The 24,308-nt window shown below is 39.6% G+C and overlaps 1 protein-coding gene across 7 annotated transcripts in view; it reads left to right on the forward strand.

Annotated features, from left to right (window-relative positions):
• Nucleotides 1-17,775, forward strand: part of KIAA0319 (KIAA0319 ortholog) — a 61,718-nt gene extending 43,943 nt beyond the window's left edge. For 2 of the 7 annotated variants that reach the window (XM_075493728.1, XM_075493733.1), the window contains 10 exons: nucleotides 983-1,115; nucleotides 2,012-2,160; nucleotides 4,579-4,730; nucleotides 5,840-5,978; nucleotides 7,265-7,424; nucleotides 8,742-8,899; nucleotides 10,278-10,400; nucleotides 11,821-11,911; nucleotides 14,020-14,111; nucleotides 14,981-17,775. In XM_075493728.1, coding sequence (XP_075349843.1) covers nucleotides 983-1,115; nucleotides 2,012-2,160; nucleotides 4,579-4,730; nucleotides 5,840-5,978; nucleotides 7,265-7,424; nucleotides 8,742-8,899; nucleotides 10,278-10,400; nucleotides 11,821-11,911; nucleotides 14,020-14,111; nucleotides 14,981-15,159 — 1,376 coding nt within the window. In that variant the 3' untranslated portion in view covers nucleotides 15,160-17,775. Of the gene's footprint in view, nucleotides 1-982; nucleotides 1,116-2,011; nucleotides 2,161-4,578; nucleotides 4,731-5,839; nucleotides 5,979-7,264; nucleotides 7,425-8,741; nucleotides 8,900-10,277; nucleotides 10,401-11,570; nucleotides 11,612-11,820; nucleotides 11,912-13,381; nucleotides 13,517-14,019; nucleotides 14,112-14,980 lie in introns of those variants that run through there. The other 5 variants (XR_012774319.1, XM_075493729.1, XM_075493730.1 and 2 more) reach the window with 5 other exon arrangements.
• The last annotated feature ends 6,533 nt before the right edge of the window (nucleotides 17,776-24,308 follow it).

Genomic DNA, 24,308 nt, shown 5'->3' on the forward strand with positions numbered 1-24,308 from the left:
TTGCACCTTCTAAGGAAAAGTGTCAAGCAAGGAATTTTCAAAAGCTGCATCTTTCACACGTTTGTTTAGATTTGGGAGCTGAGTGACGAATGGGCCCAAATGGTCCAGGCCTCATGAGAATTTTTTTTTAATGCCTTTTTTTTTTTTTTTTTTTTTTTTGTAATGTGTTTGCCTATTACATCCAAAGTGGCCTTTTCTGCCCATCTGAAGGTCTCGCGTTCCACCATGGGGCAATGTTTTATCTTCTGGTTGTTGCTTATCACACATCTTTTTGTAGATGACCCCTTCTGGAAAAACTTTACAGTGGGCATTTACTGCAGAAATCAAGAACGTGAATTGGAAGTACAGCATGTGGTGGTGCCTTTTAGACCTGTTATAGTGTGCAACTACAAAGATACTATTGCCAAAGTCAGGTCTAAGGGTAAATAAATATCCAGGAAAATGGTAGTATTGCCAGTTTTACCATGCCACAAAAGCAGAGGTTGAAAACAGAATAGTAGGTTATATGTTTCTGCACTAAATCCTCAAAGGCTCTAAATTGGCATTGACTTAGTGGTGTCATGCTGACCTTGAGCAGCAGAAAACCTGGGTCAGTATCTTCTTCAAGGGCAAAGAACCATATTCGTGTGGGTGGTTTTGAAAGGGATGCAGTGGTGGAATCAGGAGAATACCCCACCACTCTTGTTATAAAACATTTCATACAATGCATTGAGCATGCTGCAAAATTTTTGGATTGTGACTGTGCCTTTAGCTAAGACTGTGAAAAAGGGAAGTACTTGCTGTGGGATTTGGCTTATTGCAGAGCTAGTCTCTCCCACCTAGTAGTTTCTGCTGACTTGTGCACGTTATACTTGTGATTTGTACCTTTCAGCCAATATACCAAATCTGTGATATAATATTCTGTGTAAAATCTTCTCTCTCTTTGTCAGTCCTTGCCAGTGACTACCTAGCAAATGTCATACATGAAATATTATTTTTACAGAAAATAACAGTCCTCCAGTAGCAGTGGCTGGCCCTGACAAGGAATTGACCTTCCCCGTAGAAAGTACTACACTGGATGGAAGCAAAAGCCAAGATGACCAAGGCATTGTCTTCTATCATTGGGAAAATATCAGGTATCTAGAGATTTTACTAATCTCCAGTAAAATAGAGAACAAAGTGAAAGTGATTGGGTGCCAGAGCCTCTTATGAAATTGTGTTGGGTGATGCACTGTTTGAGAACTGCTTTGAGGATCTTCCCGCTCGGGTGCTAGTAGGGTAAGAGACAGGAATTTTAAGTTCAACTTGGAAAGCTTAGGCAATCTCTGCCTGTGTTTTGCAGTGTGTCATTTTGAGGCCTACTGTTACAAAGTTAAGACAAAATGACAGGAACTTCCACATCTCCTGTTAAAAAGCAAGTAACAGGCTTGGGTACCTTCCTGTAATGTACAATGTTTTTCCCATCAGTGCTTAGAACTAGGGTTTCTCTAGTTCTTGTTTGTTGAATAATAAAGTAAATTGCCAACCTGTTTAGCCTGAGCTTTCAATAGTAGGTGACTAAAGCACTCTTGAATGGTGGTTGAAAATGTTTTACAAAAGTTTATAATTGTGTGTTTATGTACAAAACTAATTGATCCTTAATAAAAGGACAAGGTATTAGCTCATGCAGCTGTCATAGATATGGTACAGGAAGAGGTTTGCTGGCACCCTGTACATGTTGTGAGTGGCTCTTAGAGCAACAGTCTTTGCATGTTCCCATGAAATAGTACAGTGAGGAGGTTGAACTTCCAGGGTGCATTTTCTACTCTTCTAATAACTGGGTATGTGATGCTTGGGTGCTTTGAATGTCTTGAAAAAATGGATTTATGAATTCTCTGAACTGAACTCATGTCTCATATAGTTCTTTAACCATCAGTGCTTATAGCAGTGGTAGAACTACAGTATACATAAAAGCAAATGCCATGAGTGATGCTGCTGAAAGAACAATTTGGCTGGCTGTGCAGGATTATTTTTCTGAGATGTTTTGTTTCAGTGGACCAAGCTTTGTACAGATGGAAAATGGTGACAAAGCAATAGCAACTGTGACTGGTCTTCAGGTTGGTACCTATCGCTTCAGGCTGACCGTGAAAGACCAACAGGGCTTAAGCAGTGCATCTGTGCTATCTATTACTGTGAAGGAAGGTAAGCGTAGTTGCTGCTTCTTAGGATATGGGCAACTTGCCAATTAATTCAGTCACTGACAGAATGTAAAGGAAATCAGAACAGAAAGGGATAATGTATTTGTTGTCATATTTCACAGGTATTCAGGAAGAGTTACTGCTATTTTGTAATGAAGTAGTATTGTGAGTGAGTGGTAGAATTAATTTGGCTTACTGCAAGCTTTTTTAAAGTTAAATATATGCAGAATTAGTATTTTGGAGCATTTTTATTACAACTATTTTTGACCATGGTGTGTTTACTTCATTAAGAGGATATGTTTTTATTTTATTCTTAATGTCAAGCTTTGAGCAGAAAAGTAATTTTACTGTGGGTTTTAAGTTACATCCAAGAAGTGAGGTCTCAGAGTATACCAATTTCCACTTAAAAACTTAACATTAAAAGGCCTGTGTTTATTTTGGTTTTTTGATACAGAGAAACAATTGCTGTGGTGGTTTTTTAATTTTTGTTTATTCTCCAACATACATGTTGTAGAAGAGGCTTTAGGATAATAATACCTATTGTGCGAGATCATAGAATCATGGAATCGTTTAGGTTGGAAAAGACCTTTAAGATCGTCAAGTCCAGCCATTAACCTAGTACTGCCAAGTCCACAACTAAACCGTGTCCCTAAGCACCACATCTACATGTCTTTTAAATACCTCTAGGGACGGTGACTCAACCACTTCCCTGGGCAGCCTTCCCGTGCTTGACAACCCTTTCAGTGAAGAAGTTTTTTCTAATAACCAATCTAAACCTCCCCTGGCACAACTTAAGGCCATTTCCTCTTGTCCTGTCACTTACTACTTGGGAGAAGAGACCGACATCCACCTGGCTACAGCCTCCTTTCAGGTAGTTGTAGAGAGAGATAAGGTGTCCCCTGAGCCTCCTTTTCTCCAGGCTAAACAACCCCAGTTCCCTCAGCCGTTCCCCATAAGACCTGTTCTCTAGACCCTTCACCAGCTTCGTTGCTCTTCTGGCAGAGGTACTGTCAGGTACTCCTGACAGATTTCATAGCTTTGACTTATGTTGCTTCCTCAAGTTTGCAGGTCGTGATAATCCAACCATCTTTTGTCTCACTGTGTTCCTTACGGAGTGATTTTAGCAATCTCTGTGGGCCTATGCCTCCTTTTAAAGAAGGTGGCATAATACATTTCAAATCTTGTTTGGTTCAGAGTTTGGCTTTCTGTTGTATAGCATGTTTTTTGAGGGGAGCGATGCACTCTGGCTCTGCAAGTGTGGTACCTATACGATTTATGAAATGATAGTAGAGTTGCATTAGAATCTTGGCTGCTGACTTTCTTGAAAACAGTGCAGCATTGTTTCTTTTTCACTTGGTATCACTGCAGAATGAATGAATCTTGGAGAAGAAGTTGGACTCAGTTTTACCCATGTGCATCATTGGTTGAACTGTCTGAGAGTTTCAGTTAGGTGTTTAGTCAGAAACACATGGAAGCAGCTCTACCCAAATGTGTCTCATGGTCTCATTCATGCTGTGAAGTATAGCCACAGTATGTACTGACTACAGTCAGAGGTTCAATATTAAAAATATTCAGTGCTCCAATAGCCAAGTTTAATCAACTGGTTTATTTGGAAGAGGCAAGAAGATCACTTGTATCACAGAGAACTCTATGCTGCTCTAAAGAATAGAGTTCCAGCCAATGCCCTGGAGATCTGCCCAAAATTGAATTATTTATGTCCAACCTAATATTCAGACCAGTGAGGTATTTCACTCAGCCTCACAGCTTCCTGGAGCTCTGTCTTATCAGTTGTGTTCTAAACAAAAGTCAGTGATGTCTGGTTTCTGGAAAGAGAATGTGTTCATGTTTCTTTAGTGTTTTTTGGCCATACTCCCAATGCATGCCTTAATTTCACTGCTAGTGGTAAGCAAAAGTCATTCGGGAACTGGGTTTACTCTAAGTTTCCTGATTACACTTTGCCTAAATACAGGCATTGTGAAGATATAAGACCTTACACAAGCTTCTGTTAGATAATAAGTGATTCTCAAGACAAGAAGAGCCCAGCATGGTGATGTCATGCTGGGCTGTGTTTCTAAGTAGGCAGAAAAATCTTTTTGCTTGACTGAGAAGATCTGACACTTTAAGTTATTGTGAGACTGTAAATAGAGTACCCCACAATGCTTTTTGAAAAGGATCTTTTTGGTTGGCACCTCTTACTGATATTCTCCTCATGGTGCAGCTCTGCTTTTGTCAGGTTGTAATAATCCTGGAGCCAAATTCTGTATACCCACTCATCCTTTCCCTCTACTTTTGACACGAGATTCTGTTGTTACTGTGTGTAATCACCAGGTAGAGAATTGCAGTGTGGGTGTACTGGCAATGGCATGACACATTTTGCCTGTTTTAAAAGCAAATCCTTCTCCTCCACTATTTTTATGACCAGAAAACAACAGTCCACCCCGGGCGCATGCTGGTGGGAAGCATGTTCTAGTGCTTCCGAATAACTCTGTTACCTTGGATGGCTCAAGGTCTGCTGATGACCAGGGGATTGTGTCATATTTGTGGATTCGGGATGGCCAAAGCCCAGCAGCTGGGGTAAGTTTCTTGAAGGTTGTAACGAGTCAAATTCGGCTCTTGTTATGCATGTAGTGTCACTGCAGCAGGGCAAGCAGGTACAACTCATAAGATGCTGTGAGGCATGGTGTCTGTGTCTGGCTTGTCTCCCCTGCTCTCTAATGGTTTGGTTCAAGGGACTTGTGATATTTTCAGTACAGCTACAGAATATGGTAGCTAAGAGAGAGAACTGCAGCAGTGTGGACTTAGTTGGGAAAGACTGGAAACAGAAGAATAATGTATCTCTTAGAGTAATTGGTGATAGTACCAAGCTAATGTGTTTGAGAGAAAAATCATCTGAAATCCAGATATTCCAAGGAGGAAGAGTCTGAGAGAGCAAGAAGTACTGATAAAGACTAAGGAATCATGTCTGGTACCAGATGAGGTGAGACTTGCAGTTTAAGATAAAAATGGTGTTTGGCACTAGATGTATAGATACCTTGCCTGGCAGACCACAGTGAATAGCCTGGATCATTAGGACAGCGCAGTCTGCTTTCCAAGTCAGGGCAGACAGCAGAAGTACCTCATGATAAACTGAAGTTTATGGGTCAGCTACTAAAACGGTGATAACTTCTTTTGCCTATCCACACAAAGTGTTATGGACAGCTCTTCGCAGTCAGGAAGATAGTGGCAAATCAGCAAGAACTGAGAGAGGAGAAACAGCAAAATGATAACAAAGCTTCTAGAAGCAATTCACATGAGGGTATGAGAAGAATTGAAGAGGTTTAGCTCAAATATAGCTGGCAGAGATGATAGCTGGAAATACATGAACTCCAAGGAAAGGAAGTAATTTGGGAGTTAAGCAGAACTAAAGGTACTGGAGTAAAATTGAGAAATAATAATGTAACTGTCTAGATTTGCAAGCAGATGAGTACTTGAGAATGTCAGCTCTTTTGTCTGTTTGGTTTTTTAATGAAAATATCCATACTGCCACTTCCAAATTTGCATTACTGTGCTATAAACGGTGGGTAGGTCACCTTTGTCCCAAAAGCCAAAGCAAGAACTTACACTGGCATACCAGATACCTGACTTGATAGTCATACCTGCAACTTTCTCTGAGGGTATCATCATCCCGGAACCTTTTTTTGCAGGATGTGATCCATGGCTCAGACCACGAGGCAGTACTGCAGTTAACTAATCTGGTGGAAGGTACCTATACTTTTCACTTGAAAGTGACGGATGCTAAAGGAGACTCAGATATTGATTCAGCAACTGTTGAAGTGCGGCCTGGTATGACAATTAAAAGGTCATCGATACGTTGTGAATACCTCATCTTTGTTCTCCTTTTCACTTATTTATTTCAATGTTGACAAGATTCTCTCAAGTTAAAACACAAAGCGAACAGGTCTCTCTCTTCCTACCTTCTTGTTCTGTCAATGGGCCTGAATGTGTTAGAAGATGACATGTCAGGATTCTTAACTACCAGTTACACTATTGCCTTACTGGAAGCATAAATAAATAAAAATCATACTTCCTAGTTAATATTTTCATTAGGTTTTTGTTGCTTTTCATTCATTGTAGGTTTTTGTTTCTTTTTTTCTGGTTGTTAATCAGTTTGGCTAGTGGAAAGAGATAGGAGCTGAGCATTAACTTTAAGTACAAATGCTGCAGTTGTGTGTTTGATGGTTGAAAGTGTGTTTTTATGCTTGTTTTCCTTCTTTCATCCTGACGGACAAAAACCTCAAAGAATTTCAGGGGTTTTTAATTGTCTTTTCATAGTTTGATATTGCTCGTATATAGACTTATTTTTCAAATGGAGGATAAATGGCTATGTGATGGAAGCATAAGTTGAGGTTTCAGGAAATGAGTCTGAAATCTTGGGTCTGACAGAGATTTCTTGTTTGTCTGGTTCCTGGGCAATGATTTTATTTCTGTTCCTCACTTTATTGTTGAATGTAGTCACAGTAATTGGCTCAGGACTCTCATTGGATATCTGTGAAGCTTGTTTTGTTTGCAAGGCACTCTAGAAGTTCAAGTATTATTTAACAGAACCCTCAGTTTGTGAAGGTAAACATATTTGATATTTCTCAGATCGACCATCCATTCAGACTCACTTGGAGTCTTGCATGCTATGGACTGCTTGCATTGCATATGAGTCCATCTTTGCCTCCCTTTTCCTGGGTGGTAGCCAGTAGTAGATAACTGGCAGGGAACTTCAGAATTAGACTCACCTAGTGCTTACCTTTGACCTTAAGATGGCAGCATTTAGGGGAACAGCAGCTGCTGTTCTGCACAGAAATGTGTTAACGCTGAACTGAAGTACACACTGAAGTGCTTTCTGTCAACTGATAAGCTGGGTTGCTATCTTAGGACCCACCAGGCTTGTTTCAGAGGGCATGTGGAAATGTAGGCAAAGTACTTTTTGAAGAACATGAAAGGGTTGGGTTATAAGAGATACGGGTCTTATGCAGGAAAATATAGTATTAATAAATACTTTTGAGTACTGCATGTTGTCTTCAGTTGGTACTGAAATATTTGCGAGTCTCTGAAAGAATAGCGTGTTCTTCTTCTGTCAGATCCCAAAAGGAGTGGTCTGGTGGAGCTCATTCTGCAAGTTGGAGTGGGACAGCTGAGTGAACAGCAGAAGGACACCCTGGTGAGACAGCTGGCTGTATTGCTGAATGTTTTGGATTCAGATATCAAAGTTCAGAAGATACAAGCCTACTCGGATATAAGGTACAAAGATACCCTGCTGTTCCAGGAACATTTGTGATTTTCATTGACTCTTTCACAGCTCGTAATTAGTTTGCAAAATAATTGCAAGTCTTTTCTAAGATGACAAAAAAATGCTATAGCTCTCAACAGTATATACCTTAAAAGGTGAATTTCTTCTCCTGTAGTAGAAAATTGATGAAGTAAGCTCTCTGGAGGCTCAGAACTGAAGTGTTTTGTTTTGAAAAAATAATTTAAAATTCTCTGTATAGTTTTTTTTGTTTATTCCTTTAAAGAAAGCATGTGCATATATTTCAGTGTCTTTGTTCCATACAGTGCTGCTATTTTTCCCAAGTGCTGGATGGAGTGAGACAGACAGACTTTCTCACAGTGAAGCAAGTATTGTATTTCAAAATAAGGTTCCAGCTGTATCTGATCAAACCTATTTTAGTCCCCTTTTCTTCTGCTTCCTCTCTAAGGTTTTGATATTCTAAGTGTTTTATAAACATTTTCCCAGATAATTGGCGACAAAAATCCATTTTTTGCAGAGAAAACTACACAGTGGATACTCCTCTAAGTGTGGTATCTTACTCTGAAGTAGAAATACCCGCTCTACTTAGTGTAGAGGGCTAGAGATAGCTGTGCATACCCAGAGAAACTTCTCAGCATGATTGGTAGAACCTGTTGACATGAGTTATCTTTAAATTACTTCTTGTTAACTACTTAGTAATTTAAAACCCATTTTGGTGTCTATTTAGCTCTCAGGGAACCTCTTAAAATTTAAAAACAAACAGTTTGGAAAATCTAGCATTTATAGCTATGATATTTTTAATCACAGCTTCCAATTACTGCTTTTCAGATAAAGATGTTCCCTGGAGTGTCTGATACAGGATGAGATCAACAGCACCCAACTTAAAAAAGGGTGGGGAGGGGAGGAGGGCTCCCACATGAAGTTCTCTGGCTCCCTTGCTTCTGAGCTTTTCCTCCTCTTAAATTCAGTTTCCTAAAGTTACTCAAACTGCTTCAGAGTGCTTTGTGACAGGTTCTAGATGAGAGTGCGGAAAGCAAATGTATACATACTTCTCTTAAAGTGAGACTCAGGAAGACCAAGGAGGGAATTACGTTTGCTGTTGTCCTCATCTTTCTTCTGTTACACTGAGAAGCCAGAGAACTGCTGGTGCTTCCGGCTCAGAATGAAGTCCATGGCATTTGGATGGATCCACGGACAAAGTTCCCTAATCTCTATCAGTGGTGACATTTGCTTTCCAGAAACAAACAAAACCAAAGGCTGTAAACTGAATGCCTGACAAAAGTGATCTTTGACAGCAGTCATGTCTTTAGCTCTTCTTTCTGCAGCACCGCGGTTGTGTTCTACGTGCAGAACGGGCATCCTTCCAAGGTGATCAAGGCATCGGATGTCTCGCGAACTCTGCATGTGCAGCTTTTGAAAGAGAAGGCTGACTTTCTGCTTTTTAAAGTCCTGCGGGTTGACACGGCTGGTATGTTTTGGATCATGCTTGCTCATCTCGGAACGTCGCAGGCATTTGGCTAACACAGCACTTGGAAACAGTGCATGAAGGCCTTCTGTCTGCCATCTGGTGTCTGGGCTTGGTTGTAGCTTTCTGAAAGATGATGTTAAAGACAATACTTAAAATGCTTGTTCATTTGTGGTAGACTGGTGCCAGTTACTTGTGTTCTTTTAAAAGACATCATCTCTAACAGCAGGCAAAAGCACATCTTAATCTGGTCTGCATCAGGAAGGCCTGGGGAATGAGGATAAAGATACCCCACTCATACCATCTTTTGTTGGAAGATGGGTAAAACTTAATATAGCCATAATATAGAATGTTTCATGTCTCTGGTTCCTTCAAGGCTTTTAGTGTTTAGTAATAAGCTTGTAACATAACTTGGTTTTGTCTGTCTGTATCAGGCAAAATGGTCGGGTGATCCCTGTGTTATAACCTAGTCTTGTAATACTTGCAATGTAGACAGGCCACTGGGGTTTCTTATAATGAACTTTTTCTTTTCCCCAAAAAGATGCTTGAACTTCTAAGCCTATTTTAAACTTCACTAGTAATGTGAGCCTTTTATGATACTACAGATATGACTTCTCCGTATTTTAAAATCAGGACATTTGAATCATTATTCAAATGCAAACAAAGTACGCAAGCTCTGGCAATAAAATAGTCATTGATTCTGTAGTAAATTCTGTCTTTATTTACCTGTTGAAAAGGACTGTTGTTCTATTGTAAATGTACTTGGATTACCAAAATGTGTAGGTGTCACTTGAAAATATGCATTAACATTCTTCTTGACATAGCAAATCTGCTACTCTAAGTTTTAAGGGGAATAACTTTTTATTTTAGTCTGATATGACGCATTGATCTAGCAATAGCTACTACTGTAAGTGTATGAGGTATGTAAACGTTCTGGCCTCAGATGCTGTAATTCAGTTTTGAAATACTGAAATACACTCTAGTTTATTGGTGTGATGCTTGTCTTCCAGTACCTGAGAACGCTGATGTTCCTTAGTTCTCAGGTGTTTTAGAAGTTCTTACAGATAGGTCATAAAGAAAGGAGCAGGTCTGAATTCCACAACTTCAACTCATCTTTATTTCTGGTTAGAATAAACTGTTCTTGACTTGCATACAATTTAAATATTATATGCTTAAGATATATTCTTATCTTTCTCTTTGCAGCCAGCAGTCTGCTGAACTGTAAATCTATTTAACACATAACACCAAAGGAAAGTGAGATTTAAAAAATATCAGAATGTTATAAACTAGATGCTTTACCCCCAATCTAGTCTCACAGTAAGAGGATGCGTGACAAGTTGTCCATTTACAAAACTGACCCTATGTTTGGTTTTGTTCTTAGCCTGTCTTTTAAAATGCTCTGGACATGGACACTGTGACCCCATAACAAAGCGCTGCATTTGCTACCAGCTGTGGATGGAAAATTTGATTCATCGTTATCTAAATGATGGAGAGAGTAATTGTGGTGAGTTTGGGTGTTGTGAGATGTATTTCAAGAATAAGTCATCATCTTGTGAGACTGTTGATTATCTGCTGTCAGAATGGGGAGTACTTAGGAGGTATATGCTGAGGGAAGACTAAAACAGTCTCTTTGTTTTCCAGCCCAGCAATGTCTTTCTATAGAAAGATATTTGAGTAATGTCTTGACAGCAGTAGCCTATATTTAAAATATTTTAAAAATTTAAATTTTAAAAAGTATCACTATTTAAGGAAAAAGGCATGAAAACTTTGTCATGGGAGAGAGATCTTGCAACAAATTTGGGGCCAGTTGGAAGGGTTGTTGAATAGCGTGGGCATTGCAAAGCTTTTGAGCAGTATTCATCTTATTGTTGGAAAGCTGAAAAAGAGGCAACAACTTAGATTCTCTCAGTGGGTGGTTGATGCTTCTGTGTCAGAAGTATGACCTGACCTAAGGAAAGAAAACACCGGTATTCTGGACTAACCAATATAGTCACCTTTAAAACCTCAGCTTTTTAGCATGATTAATTTCACTGTTCTTTCAGTTTGCCTGTTGCACCTGGGAAATGCAGTTTAGTTTCACCAGCTTAATCATGTCTATATTCTGTGACATACCTAACGTATCAGCTAAGCCTCTCTATTTCAAATACTTAATAGTTTTAATTTAACTAAATTGGTCTTCTACTTAAGTTGAAATAAAGCTCAACTCTTAGTACTGTGCAGGCTTGGAGACATTTGCTCAGCAATGCACTAGTCTTCAAGTAAATCTGTAGAAATTTATAAGGAGCTTGCTACAAGCCATTAAGTAACCATGGGCCATGTGTCTGTCTGTTAAGTGAGCGAAGAGTAATTGACCAACCAAAATGGGACAGCAGGTTTTAAGCCTGAGGCTGGGACCTCCTGCAGCCCTGCCCTAATGGCTGTGTTGTTCCATAGTGTAATAATAACACTGAAATAGTGAGTATGCACATGTTGGAGTTTGCATTATTGCACGTCTCTCTGTATCCTTCTCATGTTTTCCTGGATTTACAAATGTAAGCGTGCAGGTAGAAGGATCTATCTCTAATCAGCTGTTCTCTTAAAGCACTACTAAAATGCCAGACCCAGAGTATGCCTATGTTTATTTCAGTTAGAGAATGACAACTGAGGTGGTAACCATGCCCTCTTTGACTTTCAGTTCCCACATAGACTTCGGGTATCTTGGGATGGTAAAAGGTATTGGAGTGGAAGAAAATTTTCAAACGTGCACTTTCAATCTGGAAGCTTAAGAATTTTTAGGGATTCTTCTGAGAATATGAAGGTGCTAAGTTCTCCTGAGTTCCTGTTGCCACTCCCCATTCCTCGTGATTGGTTATTTTAATAGAGTTGTATTAGAAATTATCCTATTCGTATTACTTTACAAAGCACTGTTGTGTTTCTTTTTTCAGAGTGGAGTATACTCTATGTGACTGTATCTGTTTTTATTTTGATTGTGGTCATAGTAGGCCTTGCCTGGTTCTGCATCTGCTGCTGCAAAAGGTACGTGATTTGCCTTTCTTTTTGAATGGGGTATATGCAAAAACTGCACACAACTGCCACATTTTAGTCCAGTCCTTAGCACTAAACCACTGAACTCTTTTCAGACATGTGAGGAGCTTCCTGTAGCTATTTCTGTATAGACACACTTTCATTGAAAACAGAAGTATCCATTTGTGGCTCTGCTCTTCTGCATTTCGAAAATCAAAAAGCCAATATTAGAGTATCCTTCATATTAAGAGATAATTTATGTTAAAATGCTGAGAGTATACTGCAGATCTTCATGGTCTCCCACTGAGTCCTCCAGATACTCCATGCTAAGAAAAAAGAGGCACGCCCTGAAGGTCACTAACATCAGAGTGTTCTAGGCCATGGGAAGGGAGCTGCTCCAACCTGGTGTCTCCCTTGGACAGGAAGGGTGGACAGGTGGGCTGCATCTGGCTGACAGGCAAGGAGTACTCCAGTGATCTCAGTCACGCAAACTTCTTGCTTCCTCTTCCCTTAAACAGTTTTGCCTACTACTGTATGTTATTTCCCTCTCTGCCCCCCCCTCCAGTCTTTCCTAGTGAGCCGGTAAGAAATTCTCTTCCAAGTGACAAGTCCCTGCAAGTTCTGTCACTAGAGCAAGTGTTTTTGCTGCTGCTCAAAAAGCCCAGCAAACAGATAGCTTGTTCATGTCTTAGCAAAAATGAAGCACCATCAAAATCTTTCTGGATTTTCAGCTTTTTCTAGGGTGTCTTGGCAGTATGTAAAGGATGCTGTTTGAAATGCGCGGGAGTTGATACTGATTTCCTTTTTATGGTTGAAGGAACAGTGCTGTTAGTAGAAAGGTTTAAATAGAAGTGTGTCTCACTCCACCCCCACAGTGTGGGGTGGAGCCTCACAGGCTTGTGTGGATTTGATGAGAAAGGGATTGTTTATGGCATTCAGCTGCTTCTGTCCTTTGTCCTCATGTGGCTTGTGCCAGAGAGTGAAGGCGGGTTGATACAGATACGTGTAAAAAAGAGGAGGGACATGCTGCACAGGACAGAATGGCAAGAGATGCCCTTTGCCTTGTGGAAACTACAGGAAAAAGATACACTGTAGTCCAAGATTTGGCTGGAGTTTTGGGGGTTTTAAAGGCTTTATTGCTGTGCCAAATGAACTGCATTTTTTAGAAGACACTAGAGGGAATGCCGAGTGGCTGGCTGTTGCTGAAATGTCGGCTGAGCGGTAGGTGGCTTCTCCACTGTGAACCGTGCAGTCTGGGTGGCAGTGCTTCTCCAGACCTTGCCTTGACAAAGGGCATGTCCCACCCACCCATCCCCCTCCAAATTTATGAGAAAGAGGGCCAGAAAAATGCCTGAGGTGTGACAGCATCTTGTAGGAGATGCCCCCTTGATTTCATGCGTGAATGCCCTTATTTCTACCCTGAAATCCTTTGTTCATTCCCTCTCAGTCCAATACAGCAAACAGTTCTGTCTGTTCCTCTAGCTCCAGGACTTTTCCATCTGTATTAATGAGCAATGAGTAACTCCTGCAAATAGCTGAAACTTAACATAGAGATGATGATGGTTGCAGCATTGTGGAAGTAGATGCTGGGGAAGGATTTAAATGAAGAAAGAACAGGTGGGGATTTGCCTACAGACCAGCAGGGCTTTGTCCCTGCATATATATGAGGGAGCCAATCTCCATTTTTGTCTGGTCTTCTCTGTAAGCATAACCAGACAAGCACCACTTACATTCTCTCAGTTAAAAAAAATAAATAAATTGGGGACTAACCAATTCTTACAGAAATTTTATTTGGAAATAAATGAATATATGTCTACCTCTTATTTAGTTACTATGTTGAAATTGAACAAATTGAACCCCTGTGGCCTAGCAAAGCAAGTCAATCTTTCTTGCTTTCTTCATCTTTGTGTGTCAGAGAGAAAATAAATTATGCCCTCTGGTCCAGATTTTACAGCTGCTTTATACAGCTATGAACTGGAACAACTCTTTTTAAGTGGAGGTGAGAAAGTACAATGAGGTTCTGTATATTGGGGTATGTAGCTATCTGTATGAAAAGGGAGAGGGAGCAGATCATGTGCGTACCTGAGAACTAAATGTCTTCGTGGTAACTTTCTTTTTAGCAGAAAGAGGACGAAGATAAGAAAGAAAACAAAATATACCATCCTAGATAACATAGATGAGCAGGAGAGAATGGAGCTACGACCCAAATACGGTAAGCGCAATCTGTTTCAGCTGGAAACTCATCCACCAAGCTTACAGTCAACCTATTTGAATTGACACCTGCAGTCGGGAGGAGCCCAGAAGCTGACCTACAAGTTTGGGAATGGCAGAGGCAAGCATAGACAATGAAATGGCTGGGGGAGAATCACTTCATTTCTTTCATGAGGCCTGGGGCTCAGCCACTGCTCTGAGCTTCTTCGTTAATCTTAATTTAGAACATCTAATCATCCCACAGACTTCTCCATGTAACCCCTCCTCCCCTACACACACTTTAATTTGGAGCAGGTTTTATTGCTGCACAGCAGTTCCCTCCTGGCCCGTAAGTGCCCTGTTAAACATCAATAGACTTCAGCTGCTACCCTCTGTTCACATATACTTTGATTTAGCAGACTTTCAGTTTTTACTAGGGGAAATACTGGAATCCAGCGAAGTAAAATCATCCTGAGAAATTGCTGTCCCAGAAAGACAGACATAACATTTCTGTAGAAACCATGACCTTTCCTTGCCACTTGTGTTAATCAGATAGTTGAGCGGACAGACTAATTTCCAGATTCAAGCTATTAAAAGTGCATTAGCTATGTACTAAGATCATTTAATTGTTTCAAATTTAAATGTATATATTCACATTTCAGAGCCATAAACTGATGGGCCTGCAGTGAAGTCAGAAGAGTATCTGCCCGACAGTGTATGATACCTCCTAGGCCAGTTTTTATATCGGTGGTGGCAGTGGTGCATGCTGTTATGCTGGATTGCAGAGAATGTTTTCACTTATCTTTCATATCACAGCAGAGGGGAGGATGGTTAGTTGTTACTAAAAAGTGAAACCTTTCTAATGAGCTTGTTTTGCTTTTTTATTGTCAGGTATAAAACACAGAAGTACAGAACACAACTCCAGTCTGATGGTCTCTGAGTCAGAGTTTGACAGTGATCAGGACACTATCTTCAGCAGAGAAAAGATTGAAAGAGAGAATCCTAAAACCCTCATGAATGGATCCATCAGAAATGGAGTTTCCTTCAGCTACAGCTCCAAAGACAGATAACTGAATGAGGGTAAAAGCACAGAACACACTGGTCCAGCACATCTGAAACACGTTGGCCCACCTCTGTTTTTCCAGAACCGAAAGCTTCCTAAAATATCAACTAATTGCAGATGAAAGGGTAAATTTCTAGCACGGTTAGGGGAAGGAAGGCAGAAGGATTAGATGGTCAGCTGACTCCTCTTGTCACCATTATAGGAACAAGGAAAAGTACATCTTATTTCTTGCATGTTCCATGCTGAATCTTTGTCTGAACTTCAGAAGGCCTTTTTTCCTGTATCGCTGCTACAAAACTAAGCAGGGCTGTTACGCTACTAACAACGGTAATTGAGATGCATACAGATTCTTGTCCTGTGCTCCTGTCTTTCTCTTGGAGAAGCAGTGTGATTATGATGCTGACCTAAAACAGCGACAGCCAATATAGATAAATTCCCTTACAACTATAGAGAGCAATATGTGACCACAGGCTCCATCTTCATTTTCAGTTTAGGTTGGGAACACAAAGAGAGAGCGGTTTTAGTGCATAGTATTTATCTCTGACTGTGCTTTGTGACTTCCTTTTCTATGGTAGTACTCATCAGATGGAAATGTCTTTGTTTTCAGAGGAAGTTTACAATTAGCAGTTGCACTTAATCAGCTGTAATGTGATAGATCTGTGTCCCGTAGGATGCAATGTTCCCTGTATTTACATAGAAAGTATAGTGCCTGCAGGGAAGTCCAGCCTTAGGTTGCTTCTGTAATGATGAAGGTGCTTTTGCTCTCTGGAGTCTGCCACGTCAGCCAGGAAACAGTAGCAGAAAGGCAGGAAGGACTCAGTGTGATGTGCCTTCAGAAGCATTTTGAGCATCCCAAACAACCTTTTGCTTAGAGAGCACTTTTAAGGAGCTCTGGACCTTTTAAGACTTAACCCTCAGCTGAGATGAGTTATCATCTGACAGCCTCAGTGCTCAGTTAAAGAATGTGCCAGGCATTTGTGTAGTGAAATGCCTGTGGCAAAATACCCTGTGTGGAGCAGGGGTTTCAACACCTACCTTCATTGTCATGAGAATTGGTACTGAGGAAGGTTTTAGCTCGAATATTAGATTGTTTTACTTTTCCTCTGTGGCTATTCAGTGACTAGATGTGTTGGTCTAAAGAGATCCCTTTAGGTGTTTGGGAAGGGTAGGTATGTTGGAGTTCTGATGTTCTTGTTTTCAATCTGGATAATTTCTTTATAGCGTGCTTGTTAGGCTTTAAAGCCATGCCCCCAATACTATTCCTGAAATCCCAAAATGAAGACTTGGCTTTTAAACATAAGCCTCACTTGTGGGGACATCTGTGTCAGTTGTACTGTCTGGCCATGAAGTCAAGCCTTTCCTGGTGGTCCTTTACTGACATACTGGAGTCTTGGGGTGAGCTGGAGAAATGATGTGTTCTTATGGAGAAAACGTTCCTCTGGGAGCATTTTGGGCAGGGTTTTTTTTAACTTTTTTTTTTTTTTTTTTTTAAAATCTGGTGGTGGAGAATCCATTAACAGAGAAGGGTGGAGCAGTATAGAGATCAAGGGGAGCAGATGAGAAGGGTCAGGAAGCGGACATAGCCGACCTCCATCATGAGGAATAATTTGGTGGAGAATTCTGGGGCTTTCTCCATCCTTCCATAGAAGTCTGACACAACAGAGTAGTTGGGTTGAACACTGTGGCTTCCGTGCTTCTCAGTGGAGTTGGGCAAAAGTTGGAAGAACTGGTAGGAGGAAAAGTTGGAAGGAATCGGTAGTCAAAAGTTGCAGCAACATGGCATGCTCATAACTGGGTTCATACCTTTGATTCTCAAATGCAGCCAGCAACAATCCCTAAGGCTACTAATGCTGCACTGAGGAGCATTTATCCTGTCCCCAGCCCTGCATTTCTCTGGAGAGCTGAGTATGGCCGCAGGAGTCTTAGTGGTGGGAGAGGCTGTGAAGAGCTAAAAAGGGCTAATGCAAGTGTTTTCCATGTTTTTCCCATACCCACCAGCAAGATGCAGTATAAATGGTATGATTTGCTTGCTTCAGAAGCCAAGTTTTAAGTCTATGTGTATGGGGGTTTTAGGCTATTTATTGAAACAAATCTACTTTGTCACCCTTCTTGAGTGTGTGTATATATTTTTTTAAATAACTTGGTCAATAAAAGCAAGGTCAGCTTTTGATGTCTTTCAATTTCTGCTCCAGATGTGTTAACATAATAATGCAACATTTACTTTAAAGCATTCCTGAAGAAAGTTAAGGCCCACTCAAAATATTAATTTTTTTTCCTTTTTAAATCAAAATGTTGGGCTTAATCCATTCTGCACAAATTCCCAAAATGTTCCAGCAGGAATTATGCTCTTGGAAACATGCATTTAAAAAAAAAAAAAAAAGAAAAAGTTGCATAAGCAACTACAACTTTGTATTGGCCACACTGCCATTAATGCTTCTGCTAAATACTGTATCCAGTGTGCCTTTATCTATAAACTTATCTTTTAGGACATGTCAGTGCAGTCAGCAGCATCCTTCAGTTTTGTGAATTCAGTCACTTGTGTCTTTTGGGTTTATTTTACGTTTTTAAAGCTGGTGCTGAAGCCTAGGAGGTTGTTCTTTCAAGGAATTAAAATTCAGACTTTTTTTTTTTAAAAAAAACAAAACAAAACAACAACTAAAGACTGATTTTCTAGTAAAACAACTACAGGAATCATAAACCTGCTTTCCTCAATGCTGCAGAATTTCCAGGGCTATTACCACTCCCACACACATGCTGTGGGCTCAGATCTTTGGATTGGTGGTAAGTTCATGTGCCATGAGAACGTATGCATGATTTGGCTAAGTATTTCTCACTCTAACAAATAAGAAACATTAGGTGAATTTCTTATTGCATAAGGCCATAGAAAGTGGAAGTTGCTTACTAAATTCTGTTCTCTAGATGATGCTTTGACATCTTCATTGCTAACAGTATTTTAGTTATGTTTTGGAAGTTGAATATAGTTTAAATTTTTGAGCTGCTTCTAATTCTACTAGTTTGATTCTTCCACCTCCTTGGAAGGAGAAGTCATTCCTCTTACATAAGATGAGGCTTGCTTTTAATATGAAACTTGCCCAGAAGTTGAAAATAATAGTTTCTAGCTCTGTGAATTTGTGTTATCACATGTTTGTGTCACTTGGTCAAGCATGATTTTGTCAGGAATTTAGGAGAGACTATAGCAAGCCTTGTATCTTGACTCAGTATCATTTTTATTTCTAGAACCTTTGCTTTCCTGCAGAGTGTCAGGTCATACCTGGAATGAAAGGGTCAGAAAATTAGGTGTTAAGGGGCAAACACAATGGTAGAATTCTGATGCTAGCCTTCTGCTTTGGGTTATGATGGGTTTGAAGCAGGGTCTCAGTCCCCACGTTTACTTCCGTACACTGTTTTCCTTCATATACAGAAAGAGTGCTGGAAGCTTCTTTGTGAAATAGGGATGGGGATATTCCCAACAGTCTCATCTGCACTGAAGAGCAGAGGAGACCAGATACAGCTGGTCATGTATGGCTCAGAATCCACTGAAAATAAAGAATAAATTCAGTTTGGCACTGATAAGATACTGCCTCTCTTTGAAGGCAGATGGTGTGCTGATACTGAGAGTGCCTCATAGCCTTGATGTAAGCATTGGATTTTCATTTGTATCTTGGTTTTACATTTATACATGCTGATGCATGCACAAGCAGAGATTGTCCAGCTATGTCAAAGGACTGCCTTTGTTTGCATTTTAAATAAGAAGTGTATTTTGGAAAAAAACTTCCTTACCATTGCTGCCTGAGGCATTAAACGGGTTCAGTACTCAACACAGTGTATACGTAGCATGAAACTGCCATGTTGTGAACAGGTCATCGGCTTGTTTTTAATTTTCTTAACCAAAATGCTACTGCAGTATGAAACAAAATTTACCTTGGCAAATCTGCTGAGATGCACATCCAAATTCTCTGTCCTATGGTTCAACCTTTCATATTAACTGAGTAGATTGCTGAGAAATTCAAGCAAAATGTGAACAGTCTAATTGCAGAGGATTGTCTTTTTGGGGAGGGGAAAAAAGGTTATTCTTGTTTTGTAAGTACATTTTTAACTGCGTCCTTTTAGGTAAACAGTGTCTTAGCAGTCTCCCTTGGTCAGATGCATCAGATAGAGGTACTGTTCAAGCATCTGTTTTGTGCTGTCAGCTGTGTTTTCTTATATGATGCTAATTTTCCTTTTCTTTCTTGGTCTCTTGTGGGCAAACAGAAGCACGCAGACATGCAAGGAACTTAACTGTGTGAACTTAACAGAGAGTGAGCGCATGTGTATGTTCTCTGTGCTGAATTTAAACTTTCCTTAGACAGTTCTGATGTTCTTGAAATAATTTGAGTTCTTAGGCAAATTTCCTATTCCTGTTTTAAGCCTAAAGTGAAACTAGTTTTGCCCCCCAATATACTGATAATGGGCTGTAGTCAGCTGGAGCTTTGGGATGGTGGTAATAAAATGACAGCTACTTCAGTCTTTTGAGCCATTTATGTGAGGTTTGAGAGAGGTAAACATTCCTCTAGAAGGAAAATGGGATAGAGGTGAATTAGAGTTTCTTAACATCAGCTATTGCTTATCATTGATCCCTAACTAGAATACTAATCCCATCCTTCTGCAGCGAAGGAGAACCCATTGCACATATCTCTTAGGTCCTGAACTCCCCGAGGCAAGGGAGGGAACCTTGAAGCTTAGAAATAAAATTTAAAAAAGGAGGGAGAAAATGCAAATCGTTTTTTCTTTTGCACAGGCTATGAATCAAGTGCAGATGAGCTGCACGTCAGTAGTTTGTCTCTGTATGGAAGCACTTCTCCCTGTGGGTGGGTGAGCTATTACAGAATTTATATTAGGAATCTGTTTCTAGAAAATGTTATTTATTGCAAATGATAATGTATTGTAACTGGAACCATTTCTGAGCTGAAATTAATACATTTATGTAACTACTAATAAAGTTTTGTCTTTCCTTCTAGGAGCTTGTCAGGTACTCTTTTAGACATGGTATTCTGTATTGGACTCAACACTCAGGTCAGGCTAATAGAGATATGTCGTACACCATTGCTTATGTCGGTACTCAACATAAAAGCAGTGAAGTATCTGATCCCTTCCTACTGACAAAAGTAAAACAGTATCTTTTTTCAGAGAGGTAATTATTAAATCATTCAGTACATCAGAGAGCAGGAAAAAAAAATTACTGCAGTTCACAGTAAGAGTTTTCATGTGGTGCTTGTCCTTACTTGGTTTAGTTGGCTGCGTGTAAATATTCACCAGCTGTCATGCCAAGTGTGGTGATTTCACAAGTTTTGTGGCTTATTCCATAGCAAATCCAATAATTGAGTGTTTGTAAGTACAATAGCTGCTTTGCAGTAATCGGAGATACTAGTGTGCAATATAACCCAAAATACTGTTAGCTAGGGGTAGATTATGCTGCCTGTTTCTGAAGTGGAAAAGAAAAATCCGTGCATCAGTATGTGTGAAGTTTGTGCTAAATCATGATAATAAAAGGTACTATGAGATACAAGTGTCTTTCTGTAAGGAAAAAACAAAAGCATATTTATGGGTTTTTTTAAAAGCATATTTATTTATGTAACACCATAAAAGCAACTTTAAGTGTATTTGGGTACATGGTGCCACAGTCTACATGGTACCTCTTACATTCATATTTGACTCCTACAAGGGAATACTGGCTGCTGAATGAGCTGATGAGATATGGTGTCCTTTATTGAAGAATGGAATCTGCCTGTTTGTTACTCCACTGTACATTTTGGTAACAGCAGTAGCCTCCCCTCTCCCCTTACGGGTAGGCTGATGGAAGCCTCTAGACTTGTGCAACAGAAGATAATCAGTAGTGATCCCTAAACAACTTCAGCCAGTTGTGCTAAGTAGCTTCAGCATTCACTGATAAAGTGAATAAACCACCAACTTCTCATGTCTTGGAAGATCCTAGGCAGAGAGTTTTGACATTAAAAACTCTTTAAACAAGTGCTTAAAATTTAACTTAGAGCTTCTGAACACCATAATTAAACCTTCTCCTTTAAGATAGCTCAACCCTTCCATAAGCAGTAGGGCGAGGACAAAGGGCATGACCAGTTACACTTACGACTGCCAGTTACAGTGAGACAGTTACTTCAATGCCAAGTCAAAGCATGGAGCTTTTTACTTACAGGATTGCCCAACTCCCAGCATGTGCCCGATTGATTTAGAACAGTAAAAACTATTTTACTCTGTGCAAACCATTTAAACTGCTGTTTATGTTCTGTGACTTAATCGTGAAAGCACAATTAATCGTAAAAGCATAAACTGTGTCTAAAACCACTAGTGGCTGGGAAATGGATAGGCTGCAGAACACTAACGCACTTAAACATTTCCTTGATCTTGGTGACAAGAGATAACGAAGTGCAATCTGCCAGCTACTGTAAACAAAATTAAGTACTAGATATTGGTCAGGCTTGACATACTTCTCGGTAAGACTGATTGTCTGTCTTCTAAGACTGACTGTCTATCTTGTATTGGATCAGTGTTACCAGCATCAAGAGCCTCCCTTACTTATTCTGAACGCCCAAAGTAACTGCCAGATTAGCATACCAATGGACAAGCATTACCTAGAGTGACTTGCCAAAAAAGCTTGTGTGCTGTGGTTGGAGATAATTTCTGCCTATTTAAGCTAAAAATGTTAGTATCTAGTAGAACAGGTGAACATAGTTTCTTAAGTTTATTACACAGAGAGGACAGCCAACAGGGGTCAAACAACAGCTGTTTAAAGGATAACATAAGAAAATAAAATGGAAATTGGCCATGACTAAGTCAGGTTGGAAATTAGAAGACAGTTTCTGAGGCTTCAAAACTGTATTAACTAAATGGAAATTAAAAAAAGCTTCCAAAAATCTGTTTTAAATCTTAATAAATGAAGTAAAGAATTATGCAAGTAATCATATCCTGAAAGCAGGGAAAGGCACTCTGATCCACAAAACCTGTATCTTGTGGCAAAATGTTTGATTCAGCATAAAAGACTTGCATACAACATAACTGATGGCATATTAGTATGTCAAAGTAGTCTCATCTATTTGGTTTAGATTCAAGGGACTGCAACTGGGGAAACCAGAATCTTATACCTCACGAACATGTGGATGCAAAGAAGTGTCATCTTTTTTTCCAGTGCTAAAGCTGGCAGAACAAAATTCTGTGCAAATCTGAGAGACTGAACTTAATGTGGCTGCTGTCAGTTTGTCAATTCAACATTGAATAAGGTAATAAACCACAAAATCCAGTGCTTTCACAGAAGTTATTTATTAACTGAAAATGTTTTTCCATCACAGTTTTAATATCCAGAAATTGCTAAACTATTACAAGTGTAATCAACATAACTGAGGTGTGAGAATTCAAGTATATCTTTTGTTGAATCACAGCTTTTGCCATGAAGACAACTTTAAGATTATTCTGTGCTTAATTGATGTAGACCTTACTGACACAAGGATACTAAGCTGGAATCCAAACACAATCCAATCTAGACAAAGGTATTTTTAAAGTTTATTACATGCCTTATCTTTAATTATGGTTTGTGCTTGTTATCAAGCATAGTAAAAAGTATTATTTGCTAGAAAAAAAGTAAACATTTACTCATTAACAGTGCTATTCTCAGAAAAGACATCACGGTTTTAAATGCACCAATGCATCAGATTAATAACTTTGCAATGAATAGAGCAGCGGCTTAAAGAATTTATCCTCTAACTACACTGTCCCAGGAAGTACACCCACATTCAAGACTGCACTGTCATACAGCAGCAAATTAGATAACTTTAATTTTGACCTTATACTGCAGTTCATAGGCAGACATATTTTAAGCCTGTGCAATTTCAGTGGCAGATACAGGTATTGTACATAGGTAAGAGTAAGTGTGCCTGCATCATGGTACCCAGGCACCAAGTTATGACCTTCTTCTACCTAGTTACTCCTTCCAATAAGAAATAAACACATATTGGCAGCCAAGGCTGGCAAACGGCTTCCTCTTGCATAACACTGTATTCCCCACATTCAGGCAGCCTTTGTGTTCAATAGTGTAAGCTTTGAAGTTGACTACAAGAAAGTTTCTTGCAACTAGTGTAGAAATAGGCCATCCTGCTTTTGTTCTTGACAACAAGCACATATGCTGCAACTAATAACAGTATTAAGTCCTCACTATCTTAAATGTGCATTTTTGGTGCACTGGAAATTACTGGAAGGGCAGTAAGCATCCTTTAACCGCCCTTTGGTTGGCATGATGCACACATACTCTACTGACAGATAATGTGCTCCAGACCCACCTGGTTTCAAGTGTTACACAAATATAATCATAAAAAATATTTAGAAATAATAAGTAGCAGTCAATGCTACCTTATGTGCGTTTTAAACAAACCCCATGAAAGTCAGTTCTGGCTTGCTTCCCCCTCCCCCCCCGCCAAGGCTTGTGTTACCTGGTACCTCTTTGCCTGATTTGATAAAGTATCTTAAAATATCCCATTTCATAGGGTACATTCATTAGTGTATAGGAAGAAGAGCTCTGTTGCCTTCTTTTATTTATTTTTAGTAATTAATTGAGTAAAGCCCCACCAAATAAAGTTAACCAACACAGGAAACAAAATTTACTCCCCTTAGCCTCTGCACTGCTGATTTATTTACCAAATTAACATTGCACATTTTTTAAAGTGCTTCTTTTGACTGCCATTAAAATAATGTTTAAACAGCATTGTTTATTTTCTATTAAGGAAGCTTTACATCATCTTTTGAAGATGACAACATAGTGGGGTGATGTGTAGAAGTCTTGCCTCTAATCACTTCTATTTAAATCTTTATTAGGTCACAAGTTAGCCAAGTTCAAAGGTTTTTAAACCTTCCCTAATGGACATTCACCTGTATAACCACAAATCCAATTCAAGGCACAAAGCCCACAGAACCATCTATCTGCTCGTGTTCTTTAGAGGTGGTGAGTAATGTTCCTTTAGACACTGAACAACATTTACATCAGTGACTGTACTTCTACCCAAGGAAAGTCATGTTATTTTCATTATCTATATCATCATGTCACCACTTGTGCTTCCTTCACACAGCCCTTATAGTGTCCCCTTACTTGCAGGAATAACTTGCAGAATTGTAAGC

Source organism: Mycteria americana, chromosome 2 (genome assembly GCF_035582795.1).
Source record: "Mycteria americana isolate JAX WOST 10 ecotype Jacksonville Zoo and Gardens chromosome 2, USCA_MyAme_1.0, whole genome shotgun sequence".
Classification (NCBI taxonomy): domain Eukaryota; kingdom Metazoa; phylum Chordata; class Aves; order Ciconiiformes; family Ciconiidae; genus Mycteria; species Mycteria americana.